Source organism: Pantherophis guttatus, chromosome 2 (genome assembly GCF_059756535.1).
Source record: "Pantherophis guttatus breed Tessera chromosome 2, ASM5975653v1, whole genome shotgun sequence".
Lineage (NCBI taxonomy): Eukaryota > Metazoa > Chordata > Lepidosauria > Squamata > Colubridae > Pantherophis > Pantherophis guttatus.
In genome coordinates, this window is record NC_142064.1 from 278,178,821 (window position 1) to 278,206,819 (window position 27,999).

General features: G+C 43.9%; 1 protein-coding gene across 4 annotated transcripts; it reads right to left on the reverse strand.

Annotated features, from left to right (window-relative positions):
* On the reverse strand, nt 1–27,797 carry LOC148115971 (major histocompatibility complex class I-related protein 1-like). 4 transcript variants are annotated; one of them, XM_087884597.1, is made up of 7 exons: nt 27,351–27,797; nt 15,569–15,814; nt 13,645–13,920; nt 9,314–9,601; nt 8,708–8,779; nt 6,165–6,316; nt 1–2,916 (listed from the first exon to the last, which is right to left on the reverse strand). In XM_087884597.1, the coding sequence occupies exons 1-7, from the start codon at nt 27,445–27,447 to the stop codon at nt 2,887–2,889; spliced, it is 1,161 nt and encodes a 386-aa protein (XP_087740723.1). In that variant the 5' UTR covers nt 27,448–27,797; the 3' UTR covers nt 1–2,886. The 4 variants fall into 4 exon arrangements, with proteins under 4 accessions (XP_087740723.1, XP_087740725.1, XP_087740724.1 ...); XM_087884599.1 differs by having other exon boundaries at nt 26,916–27,793; XM_087884598.1 differs by lacking the exon at nt 27,351–27,797 and adding an exon at nt 17,193–17,533.
* Nucleotides 27,798–27,999: the final 202 nt, after the last annotated feature.

Below are 27,999 nucleotides of genomic sequence, written 5' to 3' on the forward strand. Positions count from 1 at the left end.
TTTGTTAAACTCATTCTTTAAATTTTTATTTTATTTTAAAAAAATACAATGGAAACTGTAAAAAAAAAATACTTACACAGAGATATCAAAACTAGACAAAACACTTTTAAAAACATGATGCATCAAAGAAAGTACAAAAAACAAAAATATACTTAGATTGCTTTTCAGAGTTCAATGTCTTGATTTAGTTTAGTTTAGTTAATTGCACTTTTATACCGCCCTTCTCCCGAAGGACTCAGGGCAGTGTACAGCCATAGTAAATACAGTAACACACAAAAATTAAAAACTATTAAATTCAGTAATAGGCCATAATTAAAAAACCCCAAAACTAAAATCATTTAAAAACCCATTAAAAGTATTGTTCCATCAGGCCAGCTTGACGAAATGATAGAGGTATAATTTCAGCAACTATAGTTTCCTATGCAAAACAGGCCCACATCTGTTTGTTAGACTCATTCTTTAACATTTTCGCCTTTAAATAAGTGACCGTTCTTAACGGAAAAGTTCCTTCCTCAGGAAACTGGTTCTCCACACATCCTTTTGCCCAATCACGCCATAAACAACTATTTTAAAAGGTCATATTTGTGTAACATAAAAGCTCAGATGCTACTTGGGAAAAACTTGGAGGGTACCTGAGTTCCTTTCTGTGGCGTGCAAACTCAACAAACACACCTGGTAAGACTTTTATCTTGGACAGGGCTACAAATAGATTTATTTGGCAGGGTAAGAAGCCTCGAATTAGGTTGAAAGTGATGCAGAAACCGAAAGAACAAGGCAGGTTAGGGGTCCCAAATTGGAAGTGTGGAAATTGGGATCGTAGAAACACCCAGGAGCATAGAAGGGTCCAAAGGCAGATGCATGAATAAATGTGATAAATGTATTTATTCATATAACAAAACATATTAACTATATACAAAGGCTGTCTTAATATCCATTAGGTTAGGGGGCACACAGCGTGTGTGACTACCCCTATCAAAGATCATGGAGAACAAACATAAAAGAGAGCATGGTGGAAAGGTTAGAGGGGGTTTTATACTCAGTGTAAGCCCCTCCTCTCCACTTAGGGGTGGGGGCACTTTCTGCCTCCACTAGTGTCTGTATGATACATGTGCCAATGGCTTGCAAATACTTGACAGGAAGTATTACTATAATTTGGCGGTTTTGGTTTGGATCTGTGAATGGATTACACTATAATTTGGCAGTTTTGATTTGGATCTGTGAATGGATTACACTACAAAGGAGACGTTTGCTAGCAATCGAAGGTCACGATCTCCAACAGGGGTGGCATGCCCACCTTTGGTGGGAGAGAGGCAAACCCCCAGCATACTTTACAAAGCACCACGTGCGAGGAGTCCTGATTGAGAGTTGGATGGAAATTAGGAAAACATATTATAATAAGGTACCACTCTGGGTTTCACCTGTGGAAGCTGTGACTTATCCAATTCTGTATAATCCAGAGAAAAAATTGACCTACAAAGAAATATTAGAGACGACTGGGAAGTTAAAAACAAAATTGTTACTTCAGGAACAAGGAGTGAACCTAGACTGGTGGACATATATGCAAATTAGTAGTAAATACATGAGAGACAGACAGAGAATGGGGATTAGTTGAGAGGTGCAGACTCCAGATAGGATATTAATGGGGGTGGATGAAAAGTACTATCTAGATGCTATAAATTCTTTATGGCTATGGAGGTAGGAGAGGAAGGTGTGAAGACTTCGATTCATGCCTGGGAGAAGAATCTAGGTTATTCAATAGAGCCTGAGAGGTGGAACGAAATCTGGACTAAGAATTTGAAACTAACCCGGTCAATAGGATATAAAGAAAATATACATAAAATGGCGTATAGATGGCATTTGCTGCCGGCCAGACTTGCTAAAATGTTTCCTGGAAAATCCTCAGTCTTTTGGAAATGTGGCGTTAAAGAAGGTACATATTTTCACCAATGGTGGACCTGTCGAGAGGCAATGAAATTTTGGAAGAATATTCAGAAGTGGCTTAATGAGATGTTGGGGCAGCGTATACAACTGTGTCCTGAGGTATTTTTATTAGGGATAAGAGCCTTAAATGTTAATAAAACTTCATGGTACCTGCTGCTACATATAACAACAGCTGCAAGGTTGGCATTAGCCCAATACTGGAAGATGGATGTTAGCACACCCGAACAAGTAGTAATTCAGAAAATAATAAACTGTGCGGAATCAGATCGACTTACTATGTTACTGAAAGGACGAGGGGACCCAGACTATTATATATCTTGAAGTCAATGGCATAATTGTCAAATCGAGCTGTAAATAGAGGTATTGGATAAACATGTTGCTTGGTATATGTAATAGACTTATGCAGGTTACCCTATATATGTAACGGGACAAGTTTAGTTCCTTCTCGCGTAGTGATGTAGGCTGCTGTAGATTTAAGGTTTGTTGGATGTATAAAATAAAATAAAATAAAATTTACAAAAAAAAAAAGACTTTTATTTCCAAAGAAGCAAATTCCAAATGGGGGACACACACACACACACACACACACCAACCACACACACACCGTTCCATAGTGGGGGCCCTTTTATATAGTTCTGTGAAGCACACATGGCCATGGCCAGTCATGAAAACACACATACACCAATCACTAAGAACAATAACCTGAACATCTTCAAGAGCCATAGCAACAGCTGAGGTTGAGTTAGAGCTTACAAGGTATGGGAGACTTTGACTGACCAATAACATTCTGACACTGAAAGCATCCTTAAACCACTTGGGTACCAGCATCTGTCTACCGCCTGAATGGGCAGGCATCCTTCAGCAGGAAGACCGATGGTCATCTATCATTACAGGTCAACCAGTCGTTCAAAACCAGTGAATAATCTCATCAGCAGATCCAAGGCATCATGCGATTGCTACTTCTTGGACTAAATGCTGTAACAAGCAATAAATACATCAATATACAAATAAAAATAGTCTCGTAGTACATACATTAAAATATATGAAATTGGGCTGTTCCCAGATCAATAGAATAGAATAGAATTTTTTATTGGCCAAGTGTGATTGGACACACAAGGAATTTGTCTTGGTGCCTATGCTCTCAGTGTACATAAAAGATACGTTCATCAAGAATCATAAGTTACAACACTCAATGATAGTCATAGGGAACAAATAAGCAATCAAATCCGATTAGAAAACAGTCAATATAATTCTTAAGGATACCAGCAACAAGATAACAGTCATATCAGAAGGTAATCACACTAGTAGCAATAGCAATAGCACTCAGACTTATATGCCGCTTCACAGTGCTTTTATAGCTCTCTCTAAGTGCTTTACAGAGTCAGCATCTTTGCCCCCAACAGTCTGGGTCCTCATTTTATCCACCTCGGAAGGATGGAAGGCTGAGTCAACCTTGTAAATGCAGAGGATAAAAGCCCCAGTGATCTCTGTGTGCTAAATTTCAATTCAATTCAGAATAGAGCTGGAAGGGACCTCGGAGGTCTTCTAGTCCAATCCCCTGCTCAAGCAGAGACCCTGTATCTTGCCACTGTTCTAAATAAAGGTAGTCCTCAACTTACAACAGTTCATTTAGTGACCATCCAAAGTTACCACGGCGATGAAAAAAGTGACTTATGACCGCTTTTCACAGTAACGACCTTTGCCCATGATCTTCTGATCAAATATCAGATGCTTGGCGACTGGTTCACACTTACGACCGTTGCTGATCCCCTTTTAGACCTAACCAGCAAAATCAATGGGGAAGCCAGATTCACTTATAAGCCGGGTTACTAACTTATCAACTGCAGTGATTCCCTTAACAACTGTGGCAAGACAGGTCGTAAAATGGGGCAAAACTCACTTAATAAATGTCTCACTTAACAACAGAGATTTTGGGCTGAATTGTGGTCCTAAGTCGAGGACTACCTTCCCCACAAGAGGGTTTACATTTAGTGGAGAAAAGAAAAGTAACAAAAGGAGATTGCACCGTCCCACCCTGGCCATTGTCAAAGGGTTCATTTGGGTCTGATGAGGTTAGGCAAAGAGATGACCTGGGTTTGATCTGAGTCATGTCCAAACAACATAATATTCTCCAGGTCCCACTCGCACCTATGGCAAAATTCCACTGAATCCCAGGTTGGCTGAGAGTTGCAAAGTGCGCAAGCAAAGGAATAAGGTCCCCAAGCACTCACACATACATAGACACACACACACAGAGTGCAAAATCCAGGCTCGGTTCAGAATCCACACCCAAATCCAAGCCCAGCCAAGCTGCAAGTCCAAAGTCTGAGAAGCAGGTCCGAAGTCCAAACGGAGGTCACATGAAGCACAGATTCGAAGTCACACAAATAGCAGTCACGGAGTTACCGTACCTGCATGGCAGGGAAAATGTGTGCTTGTTTCTAACACTGCATTGTTGAAATGTCGGACTAAGGAGGCGTGTGCTGGTATTACTCCTTAGGAGGAAAGAGGCTCCTTGCAATGGATTAGCCTCACCGACCTCCACTGCGCCTCCCTCCCTCCCTGCGACTCCCTCAGTCCTATGGTGGAGGCGGCTTCGCGCAAGTTCATTGCATTTCAGAACCCCTGAGGTACCGCAATCAGCTCTGCCGCACCTATCAGCTGGGCTAAAAACGAACGAATATAGGTAGGTATAGTGCAGGGGAGGGCCCAGCTGATGGTTGGAGTGAACCGGTTTGCTCTCAGCTCACCATCAGTGCTACCGGCTGCCTGAACTGGGGCGAACCATTAGAAACCCACGACTGCTGCCCCTCCATACAAACAGGAAGGAATCATCCCTTCTCCCCCCAGTGTTTCCGTCCTCTTGTCTCTCTTATACCTCCAGCTCATCATCACCAAGAAGCCTTTATACCAGACAGCCTCCCCGCTGTTTTTCCAACCTACCATCCAGTGGTGAAATCTAAAATTTGTTACTACCGGTTCTGCGGGCGTGGCTTGGTGGGGTGTAATGTGACGGTGGGTGTGGTCAATTTTTTTTTTAACTTTTAAAACCATTTTTTCTACAACCTCTTCGGTGAAGAGGTTGTAAAAAAATGCTTTCAAAAGGCTCTGACGATCCCAGCTGAGTTGCCTGATCGTCAGAGGCTTTTTTTCTTTTAAATGCCTCTGCCGATCAAGCAACTCAGCTTGGATTGTCAGGCATCGTCTTGGATTGTCAGCTTGGATCGTCAAACTCAGCTTGATGATCAGGCAACTCAGCTTGGATCGTCAGAGGCATAAATGCCTCTGATGATCCAAGCTGAGTTGCCTGATCATCAGAGGCTTTTTTTCTTTTAAATGCCTCTGACGATCCAAGCTGAGTTGCCTGATTGGCAGAGGCTTTTTTTCTTTTAAATGCCTCTGACGATCCAAGCTGAGTTGCCTGATCGGCAGAGGCTTTTTTTCTTTTAAATGCCTCTGACGATCCAAGCTGAGTTGCCTGATCATCAGAGGCTTTTTTTCTTTTAAATGCCTCTGACGATCCAAGCTGAGTTGCCTGATCGGCAGAGGCTTTTTTTCTTTTAAATGCCTCTGACGATCCAAGCTGAGTTGCCTGATCATCAGAGGCTTTTTTTCTTTTAAATGCCTGACAATCCAAGCTGAGTTGCCTGATTGGCAGAGGCTTTTTTAAAAAGCCTCTGCCGATCAGGCAACTCAACTTGGCTCATCAGAGGTATTTAAAAGAAAAAAAGCCTCTGATGATCGCGCAGCTCAGCTGGGCATGGGGGGGCCAAGAATTTTTGCTACCGGTTCTCCGAACCATCCGCCTCCATCGCTACCAGGTTGGGCGATCCGGTCTGAACCGGGAGCATTTCACCCCTGCTACCATCGCTTTCTCCCCTTCTCCTCCAGTCCTTTGTGGACAGAAATCCCCCATTTTCCCAAGGTGCCCCACTTCCTGCTCCCAGCCCTTTCCTGTCTCAGTCTCCTTCCTTGGAGCTGGAGGGCCAGAGAAGCTGAGCTTTGACTGATTTCCCCTTGTACAGTAGTTGATCAGAGGGTCCCAAGCAGGAGGGGCTGAGCCCCAGAGGAGCCTCTGAAAGCCCACCATCCTTCCATGGCTGCTTGGGAAGACTTTCAGGATGAACTCCCCACCCCACCAATCCTGAAGGTATTGGCTCTCAGGTATTCTCCAAGCCCCAAGTTTTGTCTCTTAAATAGACTTCAGCAACAGTGAGGCTCACCTCGGATGTCATTATGGGTGGGAGCATTGCCGCTGATCGAATCTCGTCTTCAGTGCCATAAGGAGGGGAAGAACAAAGTTTTTCTAGAGGAAGGTGATTAAGGTGAGTTGTCATTGCCTGACAGAGTTTTTTCCTGTAGTTCAGCCTGTACCCTAAAAGATGTCAAAGAGAGAAAATAGCTAGTTTATTTCTGGGGCAGCAGCTGCAGCCTGAAATGGATTTAAGCTGAAGACCCTAAAGGGCCCAGTTGGTAAAACTCAGCATCTTTCATTTCGTTTTCATTTTCATTTTATTAGATTTCTATACCGCCCTACTCCCGAAGGACTCAGGGCGGTGCACAGCCAAACAATAAAAACACATACAATACAAAATTTAAAAATAGAATAAAATCAAATTAAATAATTTTGGCCCCGACAAATTTAAAACCCCAAACTTTTAAAACCAATTTAAAATTGAATATATAAAATACTAAAAGATATTTAAAATTTTAAAAATCTTTTATAAAAGAGGGGGAAAATTAGGCCAGGCCGGCCTGGTGAAATAGTAAGGTCTTTAAGGCGCGGCGGAAGGTGCGCAGATCTGGGATCCTCCGTATCTCCGGGGGGAGCTCGTTCCAGATAGTAGGTGCCCCCACAGAGAAGGCTCTCCCCCTGGGGGCCGCCAGTCGGCATTGTTTGGCTGACGGCACCCGGAGGAGCCCCTCTCTATGGGAGCGCACCGGCCAGTGGGAGGCTATTGGTGGTAGTAGGCGGTCCCGCAAGTACCCGGGTCCTAAGCCATCCTGGGGGTGTTAAGAAATAATCGAGTTGAAACTGTCCGTGTTCCTATTAGATCTCCTATAGGACAACACAGTCCTGTTTCTCCACCATCATTGAAGCCATTCAAAAGTGGCCAGCAGGGCTGTTCCCAGTAGGGGTTTCTACTAAATCATTTATTCAATGATGCTTCATCTCTGGGAATTCTGTCATTGGGACAAGACAGATGATGCTCCCCCATGTATGTTTTGATTTCTACTCCAAAACCCCAATCCCGACCTTTCCTGATAGGACCTTGGCTGATCTGTCCCCGTACCCACACACACACAAACACAGCCAGCCGAGGGTTAAGGAAACACTTTGGAACGCACCCAGGTCTTATCTCCCACTTGGCAGCGATAGACACACCGTCTGCCAAATGCCTTTATTTTCACAAACAGAAAGATAAGGTACTTAACGTGCAAAAAGTCCAAGCAGAAATAATATTTCTCTCCGCAGTTCCGAACGAGGCTTTAGTGACTATCCAAGGTTTACTTTTGTTCGTCACAAGGAGCACTGACCACTACCCTCTATTATATAGTCTCTGGGGTGTGGTCCAGTGACTCAGTTCTAATCCCTAGCACGCCTCCTAAGCTGCTGCAAACGTTTATCACGCCTTCGGAGGCGTGCGTCCAGGAATGATGTTTCTTCGTCACTCTGATCCGAGCCAGCTGTCTCCCTACTGATCTCCTCTCCCTCGGCCGGCACCTGAGACAATGCCAGAGGGGAGGCGCCTGGAGAGGGAGGCCTGGCTGACTCCTCTTCCTCATGCTCGGAGCTTTCTTCCTCCGATGGGACAGGCTCAGAGGGCGGGGCCACAACACTTGGCCACCATCAATTACTTTTAAGCAAGGATGTTAAACTTCTGGGAATTGGTACAAGACAGATGGTATTCCCCATATATTCCAGACATGGTAGTTCTTAATCCAACTCTCACAACATTTGGTTTGATTTCTACTCCAAAACCCCAGTCCCAACCCAGCAAGATCCAAGTACCAGCGACCTTGTCTGATCTTGAAAAGCTAAGCAAGGCCTAAGTGGCTTAGCACTTTCATCTGAGACTGGCCCAGCAAGCAAGACCAATTGCAAGCAAGTCAGAAGGCCCATCCTAGGGGAGAGAAACGGCAAAGCACTTCCGCCTTGTTGCTGACAAAATGACCTGGATGTTATTGGGCCACACTTGGCGAAGCTCAATTGAGGGAACACTTCCTACATCTCGCGTCTCTTGCTCTGAGCCAAGCAAGCAGAAGCTCCTTCCACCACTGGACCTTCCCCTCTGCAGTTGTCTGTTCCCAAGTGTGATTGCAAGCAAGGGCAGAAAACATGGGTCCCCTCACTCCATGACCCCCACCTTCCACCAGAGCTTTCCTGAAAATCCTTCTTGCCAGGTGAGAAGACACTGGGCAAGTTTATGGCTTTTCTGGCATTTTAGAGATTATTTATCGGACTTTTCTTGGATTCCTGACCCCCTGATATTTTGTATTTGCTCCTCTGAAGAAAGTCTATAGAGCTCAAAGAGGCTCCCTCCCAAACAACAGCAAGGATGAACATTCTGAGGTTTACAGGAAATGGGAAAAAATGGCTGCATAGTTTCTTCTTCCTTTTTAATTCTCCTTCAAAATGAGAATTGTGGGGAAAGGTTTTGTGGAGATCCTGGCTGCAAATGCCAGGGAGGCTCTCTCCCATCACACCAGAACAATCAACACAAAAAGACACAGGGCTTGGGGTCAATAGATGCGTTTCACTTACCGATCAGGAAGAGAATCAGAGCTCCTGGGATTATGATAATCACAGCTCCCACTAAACCAAGTAACTTTATATCTAAAGAAAGAGAAACATGGTTCTGATTAGACAGATGCTGAATTCCCTGACATGGAGATGCTGAGCAATGGAAGCATTTCCCAACCTGAACTGGCCTCCAGGCAGTGTCTCCACCTGAAGGAAGCCTCCCTTCCCTCTGAGGCTGAAGAGGGCAGAGCAAACGGCCTTGAAGGGGCAAAGAAAGAGCCATAACCAAGGCAGCAGTCAGATAAGGAGGAGATTTCAGCCTGGGCCAAGAAATCAGCTTAAGTACATGTGTCAAACAGGCCCTTCTCTAGTTCATCTGAAGATAAATGGAGGGAGGAAGAAGCATTTTCAAATTTCAAGATTGTACACGACATTGGTTTCTTATTCTGGTCTTCCTTGTTGGGCTGACAAAGGGCCAACCTCCCCTGGTAAAAATGGCATTGAACTATCCAATAATGGTGAATGATCTACTTGTACATTTATTTGTATTGATGTATTTTATTTAATAGATTTATATGCCGCCCATCTCACCAGGAAATAACATATTGCAAATGCTGAGCCTCTCACCTGTTTCCTCCTTCAAGGCCAAGACCAGGGGCTCCTGCAAGCCCTCGTGATCCAGGTGGCACCGAAAATGGTCCCTCTCCTTGGGGTCGATCTCAATGCTGAGCTGGACATAATAGGTCCCGTCCGAGTTGGGGACCACATTCTTATGGAGGGTCTCATACTTGCAGGCCTCTCCGTCCCTCGTCCAAGTGGTCAGGATTTCCTTGGGGTAGAAGCCAAAGGCCTGGCAGATGAGGACCTCCAGGCTGTCATCCACCAACTTGCGAGTCACTTTCCCCACTGGAGACTCTGCAAAAGGAACAACACCTGAGTTCCCAGGATTTCTTGTGTTTCTGTCATGGCAATTTAATAAGTGGGAAAACCTCCTTTGGCCATCCTCTCCCTCTGCTCCCTCACCTCTCCCTCCCTCTTGGACATGGAACTCTTTAGATTCATTTTTGAAAGGGACTCATAGACTTTGGGGTAAAGTTCTCACTCTGACCAAAGTAACTGTAATTCTTGGGCTTTGAGTTCAGTTTTGACACCCTAAATTGAATTTGTTCAAGTTGTCCCAGGCGGAAATTGAAAAGAGAATCAATCAGCTTTTGGTTCTGCCCTAAATGCAGGATGTAAAAATTAGATTTCCTCATGAAAATGAGGAACTGGATCTCAGCCTTAATAGCTTGCTCCTTTGGTTTCCTTTTCTTTGAATAACTTATTTTTTGAGAGGTGGAGATTTTGGAACTTATTTTCCCTATTGTGGTAAATGTCCCTAGTTTGTTTTGGTAAATTCCCAGTTCTCTTTCTGCCGGGCGTGTGAAAGGTGTCTTTGTTGTGGCCCGCCGGCGGCCCATGGATCTGGCAGCAGAGTTGGACAGTGAGGAGATTGGGGAGGAACTTGGGCCAGTCCTGGGGGCTGGAGAAAGCTTGGACGAGAGCTCTGCGTCAGAGGCAGAGAGGGAATTAGCAGCAGTGAGGCAGAGAAACAGCTGGAGCCTGTTCCCATGCACAGAGCTGCCAGAAGACAAGAACAACTCAAAAAGCAGGGTCGACTTGGGAGTAAAGCCATACCTTGGAGATGATTGGCCCCTCCCAATGGAAACAAAAGAGGAGCAAACCGGGAAGGGGATTTTGCAGGAAACCATTCATTCATTTGATAGTTTCAAAAGTGAAAAATTCTGGGTGACTTCCGGTTGGCGCCACGGCGATTCAGACGGGGAATTAGCGGGGCTCTTTGGAGCCCCGTGAAAACCCCGTGTGTCAAGCCGCTGCCGGCAGGTCTGTGGACCTACCCTATCCTGTAAGAACAGGGGGTTAGAGAGGGACCCCTCGGACGGCCGAGAGGAACGGGCAGGTTCCTCGGGGCTGGAGGATTGCCCTCTGCGCCAACGGTGGTGATGCAGCAGCCATGGCGGCTGCTCCGAGATTGCGGCAACTGGAACAAAAGGATGTGCAGGAGGAGAAGCGGAGAGAGGAGCAGGGAGAGTGGAATTTGAAAGCCGGGTGAGTGAAATTCTGCCCAGGCGGGAACTGCCCGTAAATGCTGGATTACAACAAGTGTGCCCCAGCCTTAACAGCAGCTGAGAACTATTGGGGCAAAATGAATGGTGGAAGAAAAAGACCTGTTGATGGATAGCGTTAATTACTGACTTCTTGGAAACGATCTCACTACAGATTTGCTTTTTCTTTTTCTTTTTGTGTGGCTAAATGAGAATGGATTATGTTTGAAAGAGAGGAAAGAGAAGAGGAAATAAATACGCTTTTAAAAGCAAAGACAAAAGACAAACGGAGATGGACAAAATGGTTGCCAGCTGAGAAGTGAAAGTGTAAATTCCAGACTGCTTGTTACTTGAAAGAGAAACTTTGTTGCTTGTTACTTAAAGTGGATTATTTTGAGAAAAAAATTCAGGAGACTTGACTTTGGATATATAATCTGTTTATTGGAGGATTTATTGAAGATCAGAAAGAAGAAACTAAATGGAATAATGAAAACTGAACTAATAAGCGTGGTAACAAGAGAAAAAGGGTGCGGCAATAAAAGAAGGACATGATGATACCATATATGGAATAGCTAACTCAGAACTAACTTTATAGAACTTATAACTTTGATGACATTGAAATGGAAAAGAAACATACTTAGACAAATTGGAGAAAGAAAAAAATGGAATATATTATGTAACAAGATAACAAAATACTATAGTTTGATTTAAATGGATGTAATGGTGTCTGGGTGTTTGATGTTTGAATAATGTTAGGAGATACTTTCCTTCTTCTCTTTGTTCTGTCTCTATTTTTTTTTCTTTTTTTTAATTTTTCTTCTTTGTCTTTTTTCCTCCCTCTACTTTTTCTAATTCTTTCTTAAATCTCTTTTGTTATATTTCTATTCTCTTTCCCCTCTTTATTTTTGCTTCTTTTTTCTTTTTTTATTCTAACTATTATAAATATTGTTACTATTCTCTCTCTTTCTTTACTATTATTTTTATTGAAATTGATTTTATAAATATACAAATAATTTGACTAGAAAACAAGAGTACAAATGATTGAAAAACATGATTTTTGGATGTTCTAATGCTTTTTAAAATTTTGAATCTCTAATAAGCTCTATTTACAGACCTAATAATTTAGAAGAAAATGTTTTTCAAGGCGCTGGATATTAAAAAGAACTATTTACAAACTTAATAATTAGAGAAAATTGATTTTAAAGTGACTTAAAATTTTGTTACTTATAGAAAATAAGAAATAAGCATGGAATGGGAGAAAGCCTAGGAGAGAATAGGAACTAAGGTATTCATTTATACATTCTTATTTTAAATTAGTAAAAGATATGGAGGAGAATGGACTGAAAAATAAATAGGGGTAATACATTCTGAATTAATTTAAAGTTAAAAAACTGAATAAGAGATATAGGAATGGAGGAAAACATAAATCTGGACAATAACTAAAATAAAATGCTATGAACCAGCTAAACAAATGTAGTTAGGAGTGGAGGGAAGCATGATTCTGGAGAACAGTGAAAGCAAAGCTGTGATCCAGTCTTACAAATAAGATAGGAGTGGAGGAAAGCATCATACTGGAGAACAGTTAAAGCAAAGCTGGGAACCAGTTAAAAATTAAAAAAAAAAGATTTAGGAGTGGAGGAAAGCACGTGCTGGAAAACAGTTAAAGTAAAGCTGTGAACCAGCCAATAAATAGAGTTAGGAGTGGAGGAAAGCATATGCTGGATAACAGTTAAAGCAAAACTGTGAACTAGCCAAAAAATAAAAAGTTAGGAGTGGAGGAAAATATATTTGGAGATCAACTGAAATAAAGTTGTGAACCAGTTAAAAATAGAGGTTGGAGCGGAGGAAAGCATCCCTCAAAAGCAGCTGATTAAGATGTGAACCAGCCAAAAAATAAACCTAGGAGGAAGTGGAGGAGATAATACTGGAGAATAGTTAAGTCAAACTGTGAACCAGTTAAACAAATAGAGATAGAAGTGGTGGAAAATACCACTGGGAAATAGCTACTTAAATTATGAACCAGCTAAATTCAGACTTAATAGTATTAGAGAACAAGCCTGAAGTAAACAAAATAAAGTATTTTGGGAGTAACAAATTATAGATGGAAATGTTGATTGATTTTGAAACGACTTTAAGAGAGGAGGAAAATATTCTTTGTCAAGATCATGGATACTAGCTGCCATTTAAGAGAAGTAGAATATAGATTTGATGTAATGGGTCTTAGGAATGAGGAATATATGTGAAATATTGATTGTTAAAATGATAAAGATTTGGAATGGTGTCTATTTGGAAATAATTGTTTAGAATTGCGGGTGATATAGTAGAATGATAAATGTTTAGAATAAGATTTTTTTTCTTTTCTTTCTTTTTTTTTTAAAGATGTAAATGGATAAAATTTGGAACAAAATTGGTTGAGGGAATGTGAGTAATTGTACCTATTTTATACCGGACCAAATCCTTGCTCTAAAAAGATGTATTTTATGTTGTATGTCTAAAAAAAAACAAAAAAAAAAAAGAGTGAAAAGTTCTGTTCGTGACTCTAAGAGACTCTGTGCCAAGTTTTGCCTTGTACTGCGGTTGGAAACAAGTTATGTGGCAGCTTGCCAAACGAGATAAGGTGTGTTGAGAAATATTCCTTTGAAATACTGTTTGGACAAACCTTTCTGACTGTGAATGAACGTAATTCACAGTCTTGTAAATGAAAGAGGTTTTGCTGGAACCAATTCCTGCCTCCTGCTTGTTAAGGGAGCCTAAATCAGAACAGTCTTGGCTGTAGAGCACAAAACATGAGGAGGGGAAGAAGAGGGAGCATAGAAAAAAAAATGCACAACCTGAGCCCATTTGGGCACTTACCTGTCTTCTTCGGAGCCTCCTTCTGGTAGGACAGGCATTTCTGCATCATCTTAATGCACATCTCCTCCAGGTAGACTTTATTCCTCTGGGACTTCCTTGTATCATCCTCCCACATCTCCTTGACCTTCTGGGCCTGGGGCTGAGCTGCCACCCATCTCAGGGTCTCCTTGTCGAAGCTGATGAAGTCCATCCCATTGTAGCCATAGTGCAAAAACCCTCCTTTGCTCCCGTCTTCCCTGAGCTCACAGCCCAAAATCGCCTGCCAGGTGTGAAGCCCTGAAAGAGACCCAGATGGTGAGGGAATAGTCCAAAATCCCTCTCCCCTAAACACTCTACAAGCTGCCATTCAAGTGTTTTCTTTCCCCCATCCCACCAGATGAAGCTGAAGCTCAAATATTTTGGCCACCAGAGCAGAAGAGAGGACTCCCTGGGAAAGACCTGATTGTCAGCGTTCCAGAAAAACCCCAACTCCGAGTAAAGAGGCAGATGCAAGCATTTTCCAAAGTTCTCTTTACTAGAATAGGCACATCTGGGAAAACCCGAACCTGAAAAGCCTGGGTTTTCCCTCAGTAAGTCAAACCCCCCAAAACCATCCCCTTACTCCCCAGTCGATCACATGCTCCAATCAACATCCGTTCCATCTCGACCCAGCCCCCTGACCGCTCCTTCTCCAGATGCTGGATCGCTCTGACCTTGACCTACAGGAAGAGTGCTATTATGTCTAAAGACAACCCCTCTCCTTAATCCCCCCTCCTACTTTCCCACACATGAGAAGGTGGCAGCATTGAAGCGTCCGGCCTAATATGGCTTCCAAAGCTGACACTGATATTGGGAAAAGAGAAGGGGACAGCAGAGGATGAGATGGTTAGACAGGCTCATTGACACAGTGAACATAAGTTTGGGCAAACTCGGGGAGACAGTGGAGGATGGGGGGGGAAGGGGCTGGTGTGCTGTGGTCCGTGGGGTTGTGAAAAGTTGGACATGACTTAGCAAATGAACAACAACCCACCAAGAGAGGGAAAATGGATCCCCTCTTTCTTTCAATGGGGGGGGGAGGGAATCTTTGCTGTGATCAGTGACTGCACTGATTTTATTTATTTATTTATTTTTCATATTTGTATACCGCCCTACTCCCGAAGGACTCAGGGCGGTGAACAGCCATAATAAATACAAATACATATAGAAGTTAAAAACTATTAAAAAACAGATTAAGTAATTTGGCTCAAAGACTAAAACATCCAAATTTATCTAAAAGAGGTCTAAACCCGATTTAAAAGCCAATTTAAAAAGGGAGAGTTAGGCCAGACCAGCTTGTTGGAATAGAAACGTTTTCAGGGCTCGGCGGAAAATGCGTAAGTCTTGGATGTTTCGTAACTCCGGGGGAAGCCCGTTCCAGATGGTAGGTGCCCCCACAGAAAAGGCTCTCCCCCTGGGGGCTGTCAGTCGACATTGTTTGGCCGACGGCACCCTGAAGAGTCCCTCTCTATGGGAGCGAACTGGTCGGTGAGAGGCTATTGGTGGCAGGAGGCGGTCTCGTAAGTTTTGGGCTGGGGCCAGATCACGAAGACCATGAGAGAGATCTTGGAGGGGGGGGAAGGATCCTTTATTTCCTTTACAGGAAAGGATCTCTCACCGTTAAGCCCTTTGCAGCCATTGGTGGTCAAATGAGATTTTCCTTTCCAAGTCATGTCACCCATCCAAGCCTCCAGGCACCCACTTTCTATTCTTTGCCTGCTTTGGAGGTTCTCAAGTCATCCAGGTCAGGATTGCCCCAAAGCTGCTTTTTCTGAAACTTTGGGACCTTTGGAAAAAGCACCTTTGGGATTTTGCCTGCTTCCCTCTTCTGATAATTACGGTGACAAGAGGCACAAAGGGAGATTAGAGGGAGAATTTGGGGCTTGAAGGCAAATCTGCCTCTGCTTACCTTCAGTCTGGTGGCTGAGATTTGATAGCCACTCCAGGTCAGCCCTGAACACCCTTTCAAGGACCACCAGGTTCTTCGTCTCCTCTGCTTCCAACCAGGGCACCAGAAGCTCCATCCCGCTGGTGTGGTTGTCATATCGAGCGATCGGTTGATCGTCCAGGTGGATCACAGAGAGGCACTGGGGCAGCCCCCGGCTGGATTCTGACACCTTCAGGTAGGAATAGCACAGGGAGTGCCTGGGGGAGCCTGGAAGTGGAAGAGAGTGAAGGACAGGATTGAGGGGGGGTGTCTGCAGCTCCAGCTCCTCCCTCGATGCTATCACGAAAAGCAACTCTCAAAGAGAAGACCAACTTCAGAGGTTTCCAGCCGTGAGATTAACCCTGAAAGAAGTTCTCAAGCAACTCTTGGCTGATCTTGGAAACAGCTGGGCACATCTGGTGAAGGGGGACCCCTGGGTTGATACAGCTGCTTGTGGACCTGACTGCCATCTGACCCTACGTGCCCACTGCCCGGAGGACCAGCAGGACAAAAGCTGCTAGGAGCTTCACAGCAGAGTTTGGAGACTTCTGTCACCAGGACTTCTGTCTGCACCACACCCAGAGAGACACGTCATCCTGAGTTTTTCTCTTCAAGAGGCTCAGCCTGGAGGTGGGGATAGGGAGGAGGAGGAGGAGGAGGAGTCGACCTTATTTGTAAACACTCTCTCGTAACTTTCACTCCTTGCTTAGAAATTTACTTTTTTTTTAATTTATTTTTTATATTTTATTATTAAAATAACATTACAAACAACATATACAATACTTCACCCTGTGCTATACATAAGAAAGGAAGATTTGGTTCTTCGGATATATCCTCATGATCGCCAAAATCCACGTTCTCGGGGTACAGGTCCCGAAGCATCCAATTTTCCCAGCGCATAGTCCACGAACGGTTTCCAAATTTTCCAGAAAATATCTTCTTTATAGTCACCATTTCTAATTTTAATATCGCATGTCATTTTATCGTTTAAAGCTAATTTCCACATTTCGCAAATACCATTCTTCTATTCTAAAATTCACATCTAATTTCCAATATCCGGCTATTATAATTCTACCCGTTATAATCGTAATTCTAATCAATTCTTTCTCGCATTTTGTTGGTTCCGTTTCCTTAATTATCAATAGTAATATAGTTTCTGGCCTCAATATTATTGCTTTCCCCATCATTTCAAATATCATTTCCGCCAAGTAAAGAAATTTACTTGGAATTGACAAATCAAAAACCAAATGTTATTGTCCCACAGGAGCCACGAATTATCCAAACCTTCCTTGTTATTGTGCTTGCGTGTCCCCCGTTCCTAAGTTGGTAACAGGAAATTAAAACAAAAAATGAGGAAGGGAATTTAACCATCTCTGAATCTGAACCTTGGCCGTTCTTTGTTTACTTCCTTCTTCAGATACAAAGAGGAATTACAATTAGAATACCAAAAGTTCTTGAACGAGGCTGAGCGAAGGACGAGGGAAGGGGGACGTTTCCTGCGGGGAAGGGAACTTGCCACGGAGGGTGAAATGTGGGGGAGAGACCCAGGCAGGACCCCCGCTTTTAGCTGCCTCCCACCCGGTCGCAACCCCTTCCAGAAACTCACCGCAGCGGCTCCCCGGCACGAAGGACCCCAGCCCAGCCCACAGGAGCAAGAGGGGCGCCCGGGGCAGGGGCATCGCCCTCCGACCACGCGCCCCTCCGCACCTGCGACCGAAGACCCCAGTTGGCTCCCAGAGACTCAAAGCGCCGCCAACTGGTGCCAGGAAGAGCAGCAAACTCCGCCTCTACCTCGGCCGAGCAAGAAAAGCAATAGGGGTTTATGGTACTTTTTCCCCGGGGCTTTGCAAACAAAAGGCCCCAGAGGTGGATTTCAGCAGGTTCTGACCACTTCCCGACCAGCTGATCGGGAGGAAATGGTTGTTTTGCACAGTGGCATGTGGGTGTGGCTTGGTGTGTGTGGGGGGGAAATGTGTCTGGGTAGGCGTGGCCAATTTTTTTTTTTTAAAAAAATTACTTTTAAAACCATTTGGTTATTAAAAAAATGCTTTCAAAAGGCTCTGAGGATCCCAGTTGAGCCATGCCATCATCGATGTTAATAATAATAATAATAATAATAATAATAATAATAATAATAATAATAATAATAATAATAAAAATGATGACTGTGGAAAAAGAAATCGTGTGTTGTCCCGATTGTAATTGGAGCCCTCGGAGCAATACCCAAAGGGCTACCCCGCTATTTAGAAATCCTAAATTTGCCGGACTTGAACATTTTGACTCTACAAAAAACCACCTTACTCGGAACAGCTTACATCCTCCGACGATACCTTAACAGTTCCTAGGTCCTTGGTTAGGACTCGAGCTGCTGAGCTATTAACCAGCCTCAAAGGCTGTGAATCTCACTAAAGATTAACCAATAAATAATAATAATAATAATAAATAATAAATAATAAATAATAATGAATAATAATAATAATAAATAATAATAATAATAAACAGCAAATGCCACCTCTGCAATGAAAAAGAAGAGACAGTTGACCACCTGATCAGTGGGTGCAGCAAAATTTCACAAACTGACTACCTACAACGCCATGACCGTGTTGCTAAAATCATTCACTGGAAATTGTGCCAGAAGTTTGGATTTGAGTACAGCAAAAACCACTGGGAACATCAGGTTGAGAAAGTTTTAGAGAATGAGAAACTCAAGATCTTGTGGGACTTTAGGATTCAGACTGACAGGCACTTGATCCACAACACACCTGACATAACAATAGTTGAAAAGAAAAAAGTATGGTTCATTGACATTGCAATACCTGGTGATGCACGAATTGAAGATAAGCAGCAAGAAAAAATCACAAAGTACCGGGACTTACAAATTGAAGTTGAGCGACTGTGGAAAAAGAAATCGTGTGTTGTCCCGATTGTAATTGGAGCCCTCGGAGCAATACCCAAAGGGCTACCCCACTATTTAGAAATTCTAAATTTGCCGGACTTGAACATTTTGACTCTACAAAAAACCACCTTACTCGGAACAGCTTACATCCTCCGACGATACCTTAACAGTTCCTAGGTCCTTGGTTAGGACTCGAGCTGCTGAGCTATTAACCAGCCTCAAAGGCTGTGAATCTCACTAAAGATTAACCAATAAATAATAATAATAATAATAATAATAATAATAATAATAATAATAATAATAATAATAATAATAATTTTATTTCTATACCGCCCTTCTCCTGAAGGACTCAGGGCGGTGTACAGCCTATTAAAAACACAGAACAAAACAACAATTAAAGTTTAAAATCATTAAATAATTAGGCTCCAATTAAAATCCCAGAAATTTAAAATACCCCAATTTAAAATCGTTATGTTAATAGCCCGGCCTGGCGGAACAACAGGGTCTTTAGTGCGCAGCGAAACACTCGGAGGTCGGAGATCTTACGAATTTCCGGGGGCAGTTCGTTCCACAGGGCTGGGGCTCTCACAGAGAAGGCCCTCCCCCTGGGTGTCGCCAGCCGACATAACTTGGCCGATGGCACCCTGAGGAGACCCTCTCTGTGGGAGCGGACTGGTCGGTGGGAGGCTATTGGTGGCAGAAGACGGTCTCGAAGGCGACTGTTACGGCGTTGATTAATCCCATTCTGCTTTTTGGGATAATCACCCTGATTACCAGGAGTGGATCGAGACCTTTTCCTTGTTGCATGCTTTAAGAAAACAAACCCCGAAGGTATATCTTCTAAGAAAACTCATTTATTTGTTATAAAGAAAATAAAACACCTCACTAACTAAGAAAAGTAATTGTTACGTTTTGAATATAGGTCGTGCCAGCTGCTTTTTGCAGCAGCCGGACCTCTGGCAAGAGAACAAAGGGAGGAGTGTGAAGGAATGTGGAGTGGATGGACATGCATGGTAGCTTTTGATAACAATTCTTGGCAAGCTACGGAAAGTCTGATAGTCGAGAAATAATGAGCTCAGCTGGTAAATAAAAGAACGCAGTGACAATCAGAGGCTTTTTTTTCTTTTAAAAGTCCCTGCCGATCAGGCAACTCAGCTTGGATCCTCAGAGGCCTTTAGAAGCATTTTTTTTTTGTCGGAAGAGGTTGTAGAAAAAATGCTTTTAAAAATTAAAAAAAAAAAAAGCCTCTGATGATTGTGCGGCTCAGCTGGGCATGGGGGGGGTGGCGAGCAGGGATTTTTACTACTGTTTCTCCGAACCACCCGCCTCCGTCGCTACCGGATTGGGCAATCCGGTCTAAACCAGGAGCATTTCACCCCTGGTTTTGCAGGAACCTTCCCCTGGAGTGGGGTGGGAATGGAGATTTTACAGCATCCTTCTCCCTGCCACGCCCACCAAGCCATGTCCACCGAACCGGTAGTAAAAAAAATTGAATCCCACCACTAGAAGACGCCTAGCCTGAGGTTGCCCACAACACGCAGGGAGCCTCTTAAAATCTTCCACAGCCAAGATTAGCCTGGTTACGCCTATTGTGTGAATGCAGCCACAGTGAGGCCCTCCTAATTCTTCTCGCAAGACTCTTCTGGAGCGGCCCCTCCCGCTCCGCGCGGCTTCTTTTTGGCAGAACATCCCAACAGAGACATCTACACAATAAAAGGACACAATAAATTCAACTCTGAAGTGAACCTGGCTGACGCAGTGGTGGGTTTCAACCGGTGTTACCACGGGTTTCCTTCGTGCCCGCACTTTGTGCGGGATTTGCTAAACATCTGAACATCTTTTTTATAGTGTGGTGACCAAAACTGGGTGCAATATTCTAGGTGTGGTCTTACTAAGGCTTTATAGAGTGGTATCAGTACCTCCCTTGATCTTGATTGTATTCCTCTGTTAATGCAATTTAGGATTGCATTGGCTTTTCTGGCTGCCACCACACACTGCTAGCTCATATTTAAATGGTTGTCCACTAAGACTCCAAGATCCCTCTCACAGTTACTGCTATTGAGCCTAGTTTCACCCAGTCTATATGTGTACTTTTGGTTTTTCTCGCCTTTAAGAATTAAAATAGTTAATTTAAAATTGAATGGATAGCCTTTAAAAAAAAAGTTTTGAAATTTATATCTTGAAGAATGTCTTATTGAAGGTATTAAGAGATTTTAAAAGGTTTAACCTAAAATAATATTTTTTTTTCTAAAAAGATATGCTTTAAAGAAAGTTTTAAAATGTTTAATTTAGAATTTTAAAAGGGGAGGCTGATGAATAATTTTTAAAAGAGGAGTTAAAGAGTGTGAGGGAGTTTTGAATCTTGTAGTAAGTTAGTATATTTTAGCTTATGCTTGTTTAATGTTATACCCTGTTTTTGCTCTGGGAAGTAGGGGATGGGGGTGGGGAGGGGGGTTTTGAAGGTTGTGTGGGGATAAAATGGTTGTCTAATTTTTAATAAAATTAAAAGATAGATAAATGTATTAATAGAGAAGTAAGAAAAGGGGGGGAAATGTCATAATAAAGGAAATGATAATATTAAGATATGATAAATATTGGAGGAGTAAAAAGAAGACACAAAAGATGTATTCAGAAGATATATTGAATGACTGATTATGTATTGTTTGTTTATAAAATAAGAAAACTTTTTTAAATTAAAAAAAAAAGGCAAGAAAGAAAAAGACTTTACTTTTCTCTACACTGAATTTCATTTTGTTAGTTAGGGCCCAGCGTTCAAGTCTGTCAAGATGCATTCATTGACCTGAATGTTATTGGCCAGGTCAAGGTCTCCCACACCTTGTAAGCGCTAGCTGAACTTTAGTTGTTACTATGACTCCTGAAGATGTACATGCAGTGGTGAAATGTAAAATCTTTGGCTGTTGTTTTAAAAAAATGCTTTTAAAAGCCTCTGATGATCCCAGCTGAGCTGCGCCATCATCAGAGGCTTTTTTAAAAAAAACTTTTAAAACCATTTTTTCGGCCGAAGAGGTTGTAGAAAAAATGCTTTTAAAAGTAAAAAAAAAAACAGCCTCTGATGATCGCGCAGCTCAGCTGGGATCATCAGAGGCTTTTAAAAGGGGGGGGGAGGCAGGGATTTTTGCTATCGGTTCTCCAAACCACCCGCCTCCATCGCTACTGGATCAAGCGATCCAGTCTGAACTGGGAGCATTTCACCCCTGTGTACATGATATTGTTCTTAATGATTGGTGTGCCTGTGTTTTCATGACTGGTTCATGGCAAGTTGTGCTTTTCAAACTTGTATAAAAGGTGGTCCACATGAAATAAGGACATCCCATTTTGGAACTTGCATCTTTGGAAATAAAAGTCTTATGCCTTTCCACCTATTGGGTGTGGCTGTTGGGCTTGCGCACCAGGGAAAGGAACTCCCAGGTAGTCCCTGAGCTTTTATGATACAAAAATACGGCAAAAGATCTTTAAAAATAGTTGTTTATGGATTGATTGGACAAAAGAATCTGCAGAGAACCAGCTTCCCGAGGAAGGAAGATTTCAGTTAAGAAGGATCACTTATTTAAAAGAGAAAATGTGAAAGAATGAGTCTGACAAACAGATGTGGAAACTGGAGGAAACACAAGGAGGAAACTGTTATTGCTGTAATACATCTATCAGTAGTCACCTAGGAGGGACAATATATGTATGTCTTTTTGTCTTTTTTATTTTTTTTGATGCACAAATTTTAAAAAATTTGTTTACTCTAGTTTTGTTTTCTCTTTGTAAATCTTTTTTTTAAAGTTACTATTGTAATTTTTTTTTTCAATACAATAAAAATTTAAACGAGTTTAACAAACAGATGTGGGAAACGTACTATCGGTGGGAAGGGGGTGTCATTTTTAAGAGGTCCCACAGCAAGTGGAGAAAAAAGAATCCAACCATCTCCAACTTGCAGGACAGTATTAATCTGAAGCAGCAAAAGGAGACCTTCGAGGAAGAAGTAGCTGAACCGAGAGGTCCTTGCTGAACCACCTGCTGCTGTTACCTCATGTCCCACCATTCCCAAAGCTATTCCAGACAGTCTCTGCTTGTTGTGGCTCCGTTACCTGAGCCTGTGTCATCGGCAGGAGAGGACTCCGAGAGTGAAGGAGAGGAGTTGGCAAGGCCTCCCTCTCCAGGACCCTCCTCTCTGGCAATGCCTTCGGTGTCTGCCAAAGGGCAAGAGATAGGGCTGGGGCCAAGCACGTCCACGCAGCCACAGGTGGACAGTGATGAGAGTAATGAGTCTTGGCTGGATCCTCGACAGCGTCGCAGAGATAAGCGCGTGCAACAGAAGAAAAGGCGTGCCCGAGATTAGGCTGAGTCACTGGACCACACCCCACAGGGTATAAAAGGGAGTGTGGTGGCCAGTCAAGCCTTGTGACGAACAAAGCTGAAAGCTTCCACGCCATTCTGCATTGCCGGACTTTTGCTATAGGCTTTGCTGGATTATATTTGGACTTAAGTTACTCTGTAATTATTGAAGATTTTACTTTGATGTACCAGAAGCAGAGAGATGTTATCTCTTCGTGAGTAATAAACTCTTGGCAGGCAGCCACTAGGTTGCTGCCAAGTTCCGTTATCATAAGGAAAAGGATTTTGTCGGCTGGTTTGGTTTTTAACGCTTGGACGTCTGTTGGTGTGTGTGCGTGTGGGACGGGGACAGAACACTGCTATCCCATGGACCTCCTAGACCCCCTCAGAGATCCTGGCCCCCTCCCATATCCTCCCCCCATGCCATGAAGAAAAAGAACCTTCTTTAGATCAGGCAGATTTCCCCAGACCTTCTGTCCAAGCTCAGGTATGGAATGGGACAACTTGCCACAGTCAACTCACTGTGGCCAACTCATCACCTCCTGAACTCATCAGTTTGTCATGGCAAACTCACTGCAGGACAACTCACAGCATAACAATTTAACAATTCAATTTAAGTATTTATGTATTTATTTTTTAAAAAATTGTCATTCCCATTTCATTCTGTCCCTCTTTTTTGCATCCATTCTTTAATGATTCTGTCCCATCATTTCTTTGATTTTAGTGTATCTCTGATCCCACAACAAAGTTGTCCTGCAATGATTTGGACGTGGCAGTTGTCCCACAACAAGGTAGCCGTGGCTTATTGTCATAAAGCCCCCAGGAACACCCAACCCTGGTGTCGCAGTGGACTAAGTGCTGTTAAATAGCACTTCGTTGCCAGCTGCCTGCAATTACTGCAAGTTCAAATCTCAGCAGGCTCAAGGTTGACTCAGCCTTCCATCCTTCCGAGGTAGGTAAAATGAGGACCCGGATTGTGGGGGCAATAAGCTGACTTTGTATAAAATAGAACACTGCTTGGGGGAGGGGGGGAGGCGAAAGCCCTACTAAGCAGGTATATACAAAAGTATGAAGGCTATTGCTTAAAAGCATTGTAAGCTGCCCTGAGTCTCTGGAGAAAGGGCGGCATATAAATCGAACTAATAAATAACTAACTAAATAAATAAATAAACCCACTAGCTCTGAAAAATCACCAGAAGAGACAGGATTGTTAGAGTTCCACACCACAATGAATGTATTTCCACCATTATGTGAAGCCATTGGGGGGGGTTGTTCCTCAGAGCCCCCCCCCAATAATCTTGGGGCCTTGATAGTACAGTGGTTTAATGCACCCTGTTATTAACACAGCTGCCTGCAATTACTGCAAGTTCAAATCTCACCAGGCTCAAGGCTGACTCAGCCTTCCATCCTTCCGAGGTAGGTAAAATGAGGACCCGGATTGTGGGGGCAATAAGCTGACTTTGTATAAAATAGAACACTGCTTGGGGGAGGGGGGCCCGAAAGCCCTACTAAGCAGGTATATACAAAAGTATGAAGGCTATTGCTTAAAAGCATTGTAAGCTGCCCTGAGTCTCTGGAGAAAGGGCGGCATATAAATCGAACAAATAAATAAATAAATAAATAAATAAATAAATAAATAAATAAATAAATAAATCCACTAGCTCTGAAAAATCACCAGAAGAGACAGGATTGTTAGAGTTCCACACCACAATGAATGTATTTCCACCATTATGTGAAGCCATTGGGGGGGGTTGTTCCTCAGAGCCCCCCCCAATAATCTTGGGGCCTTGATAGTACAGTGGTTTAATGCACCCTGTTATTAACACAGCTGCCTGCAATTTCTGCTGGTTCGAATCTCTCCAAGGCTCAAGGTTGACTCAGCCTTCCATCCTTCCGAGGTAGGTAAAATGAGGACCCGGATTGTGGGGGCAATAAGCTGACTTTGTATAAATATACAAAAGTATGAAGGCTATTGCTTAACGCATTGTAAGCCGCCCTGAGTCTCCGGAGAAGGGCGGCATATAAATCAAATTAAAAAAAAAAATCTATACAATGTTTTCCTCCCATTCCCTGAACTTGATTGGGATCTTTTAAGGTTCCAGTGGGAATCAAAGGCCACACTGGATGCGGAAGCATTGTTAGAAGGACTTTCTTTCCCAGTTTCATCCACCAGACCCATCAGAGCCAGGAGGCAGGCTAGGTTAAGGGTCTCCTCTCTTAAAGAAGTCCATCTAATGAGATGAAGAAGAAGGGCCTTCTGCCTTGGTTCCTTCCCTGTGGAACATCATCCACAGGGAAGGAACACAGTCACTCATGCCCTCATCACCTCCCGCCTGGACTATTGTAACGCTCTCTACATGGGGCTCCCCTTGAGGAGCACCCGGAGGCTACAACTGGCACAGAGTGCAGCCGCGCGGGTGGTTATGGGAGCAACATGGCGCTCCCTTGTGACACCTCCTGCGCGAGCTGCACTGGCTCCCGGTGGTCTTCCGGGTGTGCTTCAAGGTTTTGGTCACCACTTTTAGCCACTCCATGGCTTAGGGCCTGGTTATTTACGGGACCGTCTACTACCACAAACAGCCTCCCACTGGCCGGTACGGTCTCATAGAGAGGGGCTCCTCTGGGTACCATCACCCAAGCAGTGTCGACTGGTGGCCCTCCAGGGGGAGGGCCTTCTCTGTGAGGGCACCCACTATCTGTAATGAGCTCCCCCCGGAGATACGGAGGATCCCGGATCTGCGCACTTTCCGCCGTGCTCTTAAGACCCTCCTATTCCAACAAGCCGGCCTGGCCTAATTTTCTCCCCTTTCTTTTACATTTTTAAATTGGAATTTTAATTTGTTTTAAATTATTGGGATTTTTATTTGTCTTGGGCTAAATTATTTAATTTGGTTTTAATTATGTTTCTGACTTTTGTATTTATGTATTTTATTTTGTGCCTGTTCACCGCCCTGAGTCCTTCGGGAGTAGGGCGGTATATAAATTTAATAAAAGATAAAGATCCCCCTGGAGATAAGATTACCCCCACCTTGGTACTCTTTCAAAGGCGCTGAGGGTTTCACCAGTAGACCTGCCCCCCCCGCAGGGATATTGATTTGATTGTTATCTCCAGGAGGGTGGAGCTTTGCATTTGGGGTTTTACATCTGTCAGGCAGCTGGCGTCACTGTGTCATGCCTTCCAAGTCTGACTCTTTTCCAATGCAGGCTCTGGCACTCACTTCACACACCCACATCCAAGCAATTCCCCCTGGGATCTCTGCCCACCACTGAAGCGTGTGTGAGACTCCTGAGCAAACAGCAGGAGAGAATACAGAATAACAGAGTTGGAAGGGACCTTGGAGATCTTCTACTCGAACCCCTTACTCAAATGGGAGGCCTATATCATTCTGCACAAGTGGCTGTCCAGCCTCTTCTTCAAAAGCTCCAGTCTTGGAGCATTCACAACTTCTGGAGGCAAGTCGTTCCACTGACTAATTGTTCTCACTCACAGGGAATTTTTCCATGATTCTAGGTTGGATCCAAGCCTGGCAGATTTTTGTCCCGAATCCTCCTTTTGCTCCGGATCCTTCCCTTTCCTGGCTCTCTAGGGGGTCTCCTTTCCTTCTCCCCAAAGGGAGCTTCGGCGCTGGGACCCCTCCGATGCCTGCGACGCCACTTTCACTTTCCAGAGCTTTCCCCTCCCACCTTCCTTTACAGACTTTCTCCTTTGTAGCCAGCTGATCCAGGCTGCCCTAATCTCTCTCTCTCTCTCACACACACACACACTCCCTCCCTGCTTTTTGTGCCTTCTCGCTCCTTCCCTCCAGCCTGGACAGGGTGGGGGGGAAGGGGAGGTTAAAAAACAAAAGGGGGGGGGAGAAAAGAGGGGGACCTCTCTTGTGTCCTTGTTGAGGGTAAAACTGCCCTCTGCAAAGTAGTGCAACGGACCAGACAGCGAATAAATGCGTCGCTTAGCAAAACACACAGATAGTCACAGACTCTGAACGTTTAAAGAAAAATAAACAGTCTTTACTTGTAGTACAAAACAGACTTGGCTTCTCAAAACAACTTCTTCAAACAATCACGGTTTAACACAAAACATAGTTTGCTTACAATTCCAGTTCTCTTCAAACACAGACACCGTTCCTTCCAGCAGTTCAACCTTCAATAGCAGGAGCAGGAGCAAGAGCAGAAGCAGAAGCAGAAGCAGAAGCAGAAGCAGAAGCAGAAGCAGAAGTGAGCGAACTTCCTGCCTTCCTTTATATGTCTGCTTAGCACAGCCAATTAGTCATCTTTGTAGCAGTTAAAGTTACAGAACATAGTTTTCTATATATTATTTACCCAACCGTAGGATAAGCATCCAACATTCCTCTCAATTTTGGGACGACCTCGCCCCCTCCTTTCTCCCAATCTTGTGGCAGGACCAGATTCAACTTTCTCACTTCTTGACCACGAAGCACAAATCCTCGCTTTTCCTCCCCGATCTCTCGTCTCCCGGCTATTGCAAGAACCTCTCCTTTAAAGACCGGCCGTGTAAAGGAAACTTACAATCGGCAGCCGTGGTTTCAGCCTTGCTGCTTCTCTTTAAGATTTGGAAGTCAAGATCGGGCTTGTAGTAGTTTGCAGCCATTCCGTGAAGCCACATCACTTTCTTAATAAACTTGTCATTATGCGGTGGAGATGGGGTGGGGGGGGGCAGCCTCCTGAAAGGCTGGGAAGGGAAATGCCCCGTCCCTCCTCCCCACCACAGGGATGCTTTTTTCCAGCTCTCCTTGCGTGCACATCAAAGCAAAGTTCCGAGACCTCCCCCATTCCTCCCTCCGGCGCGCGAATTGGCTGCCTGGATGCGTTGTGTAAATGTCCCACACAACTAAATGGCCGTGGAAAAGTATCTCTCTGGAAATGCCCCGGATGAAAGGGGGGGGAGAGGAGGGCGGGTGGATCAAAGGAGTGGGGGAGGAGCGCAGGAGAAGAGCCCACTGAGTAAGAATGCCCGTAGGGCAGTGGTGGGTTCCTCCCGGTTTGGTCCGGTTCGGCCGAGCCGGTAGCGATGACGATATGACGTCACTGAACTGGTTCTCCCCACCCGCCGCCCTCCCACCTCCCCACCCCCTCACGTTATTCTTACCTTTTATTTGGTCCCACCCCCAATCTATTGCTGCCTCCTGAGTCCCAGCTGATGACTGGAGGGAAAAAA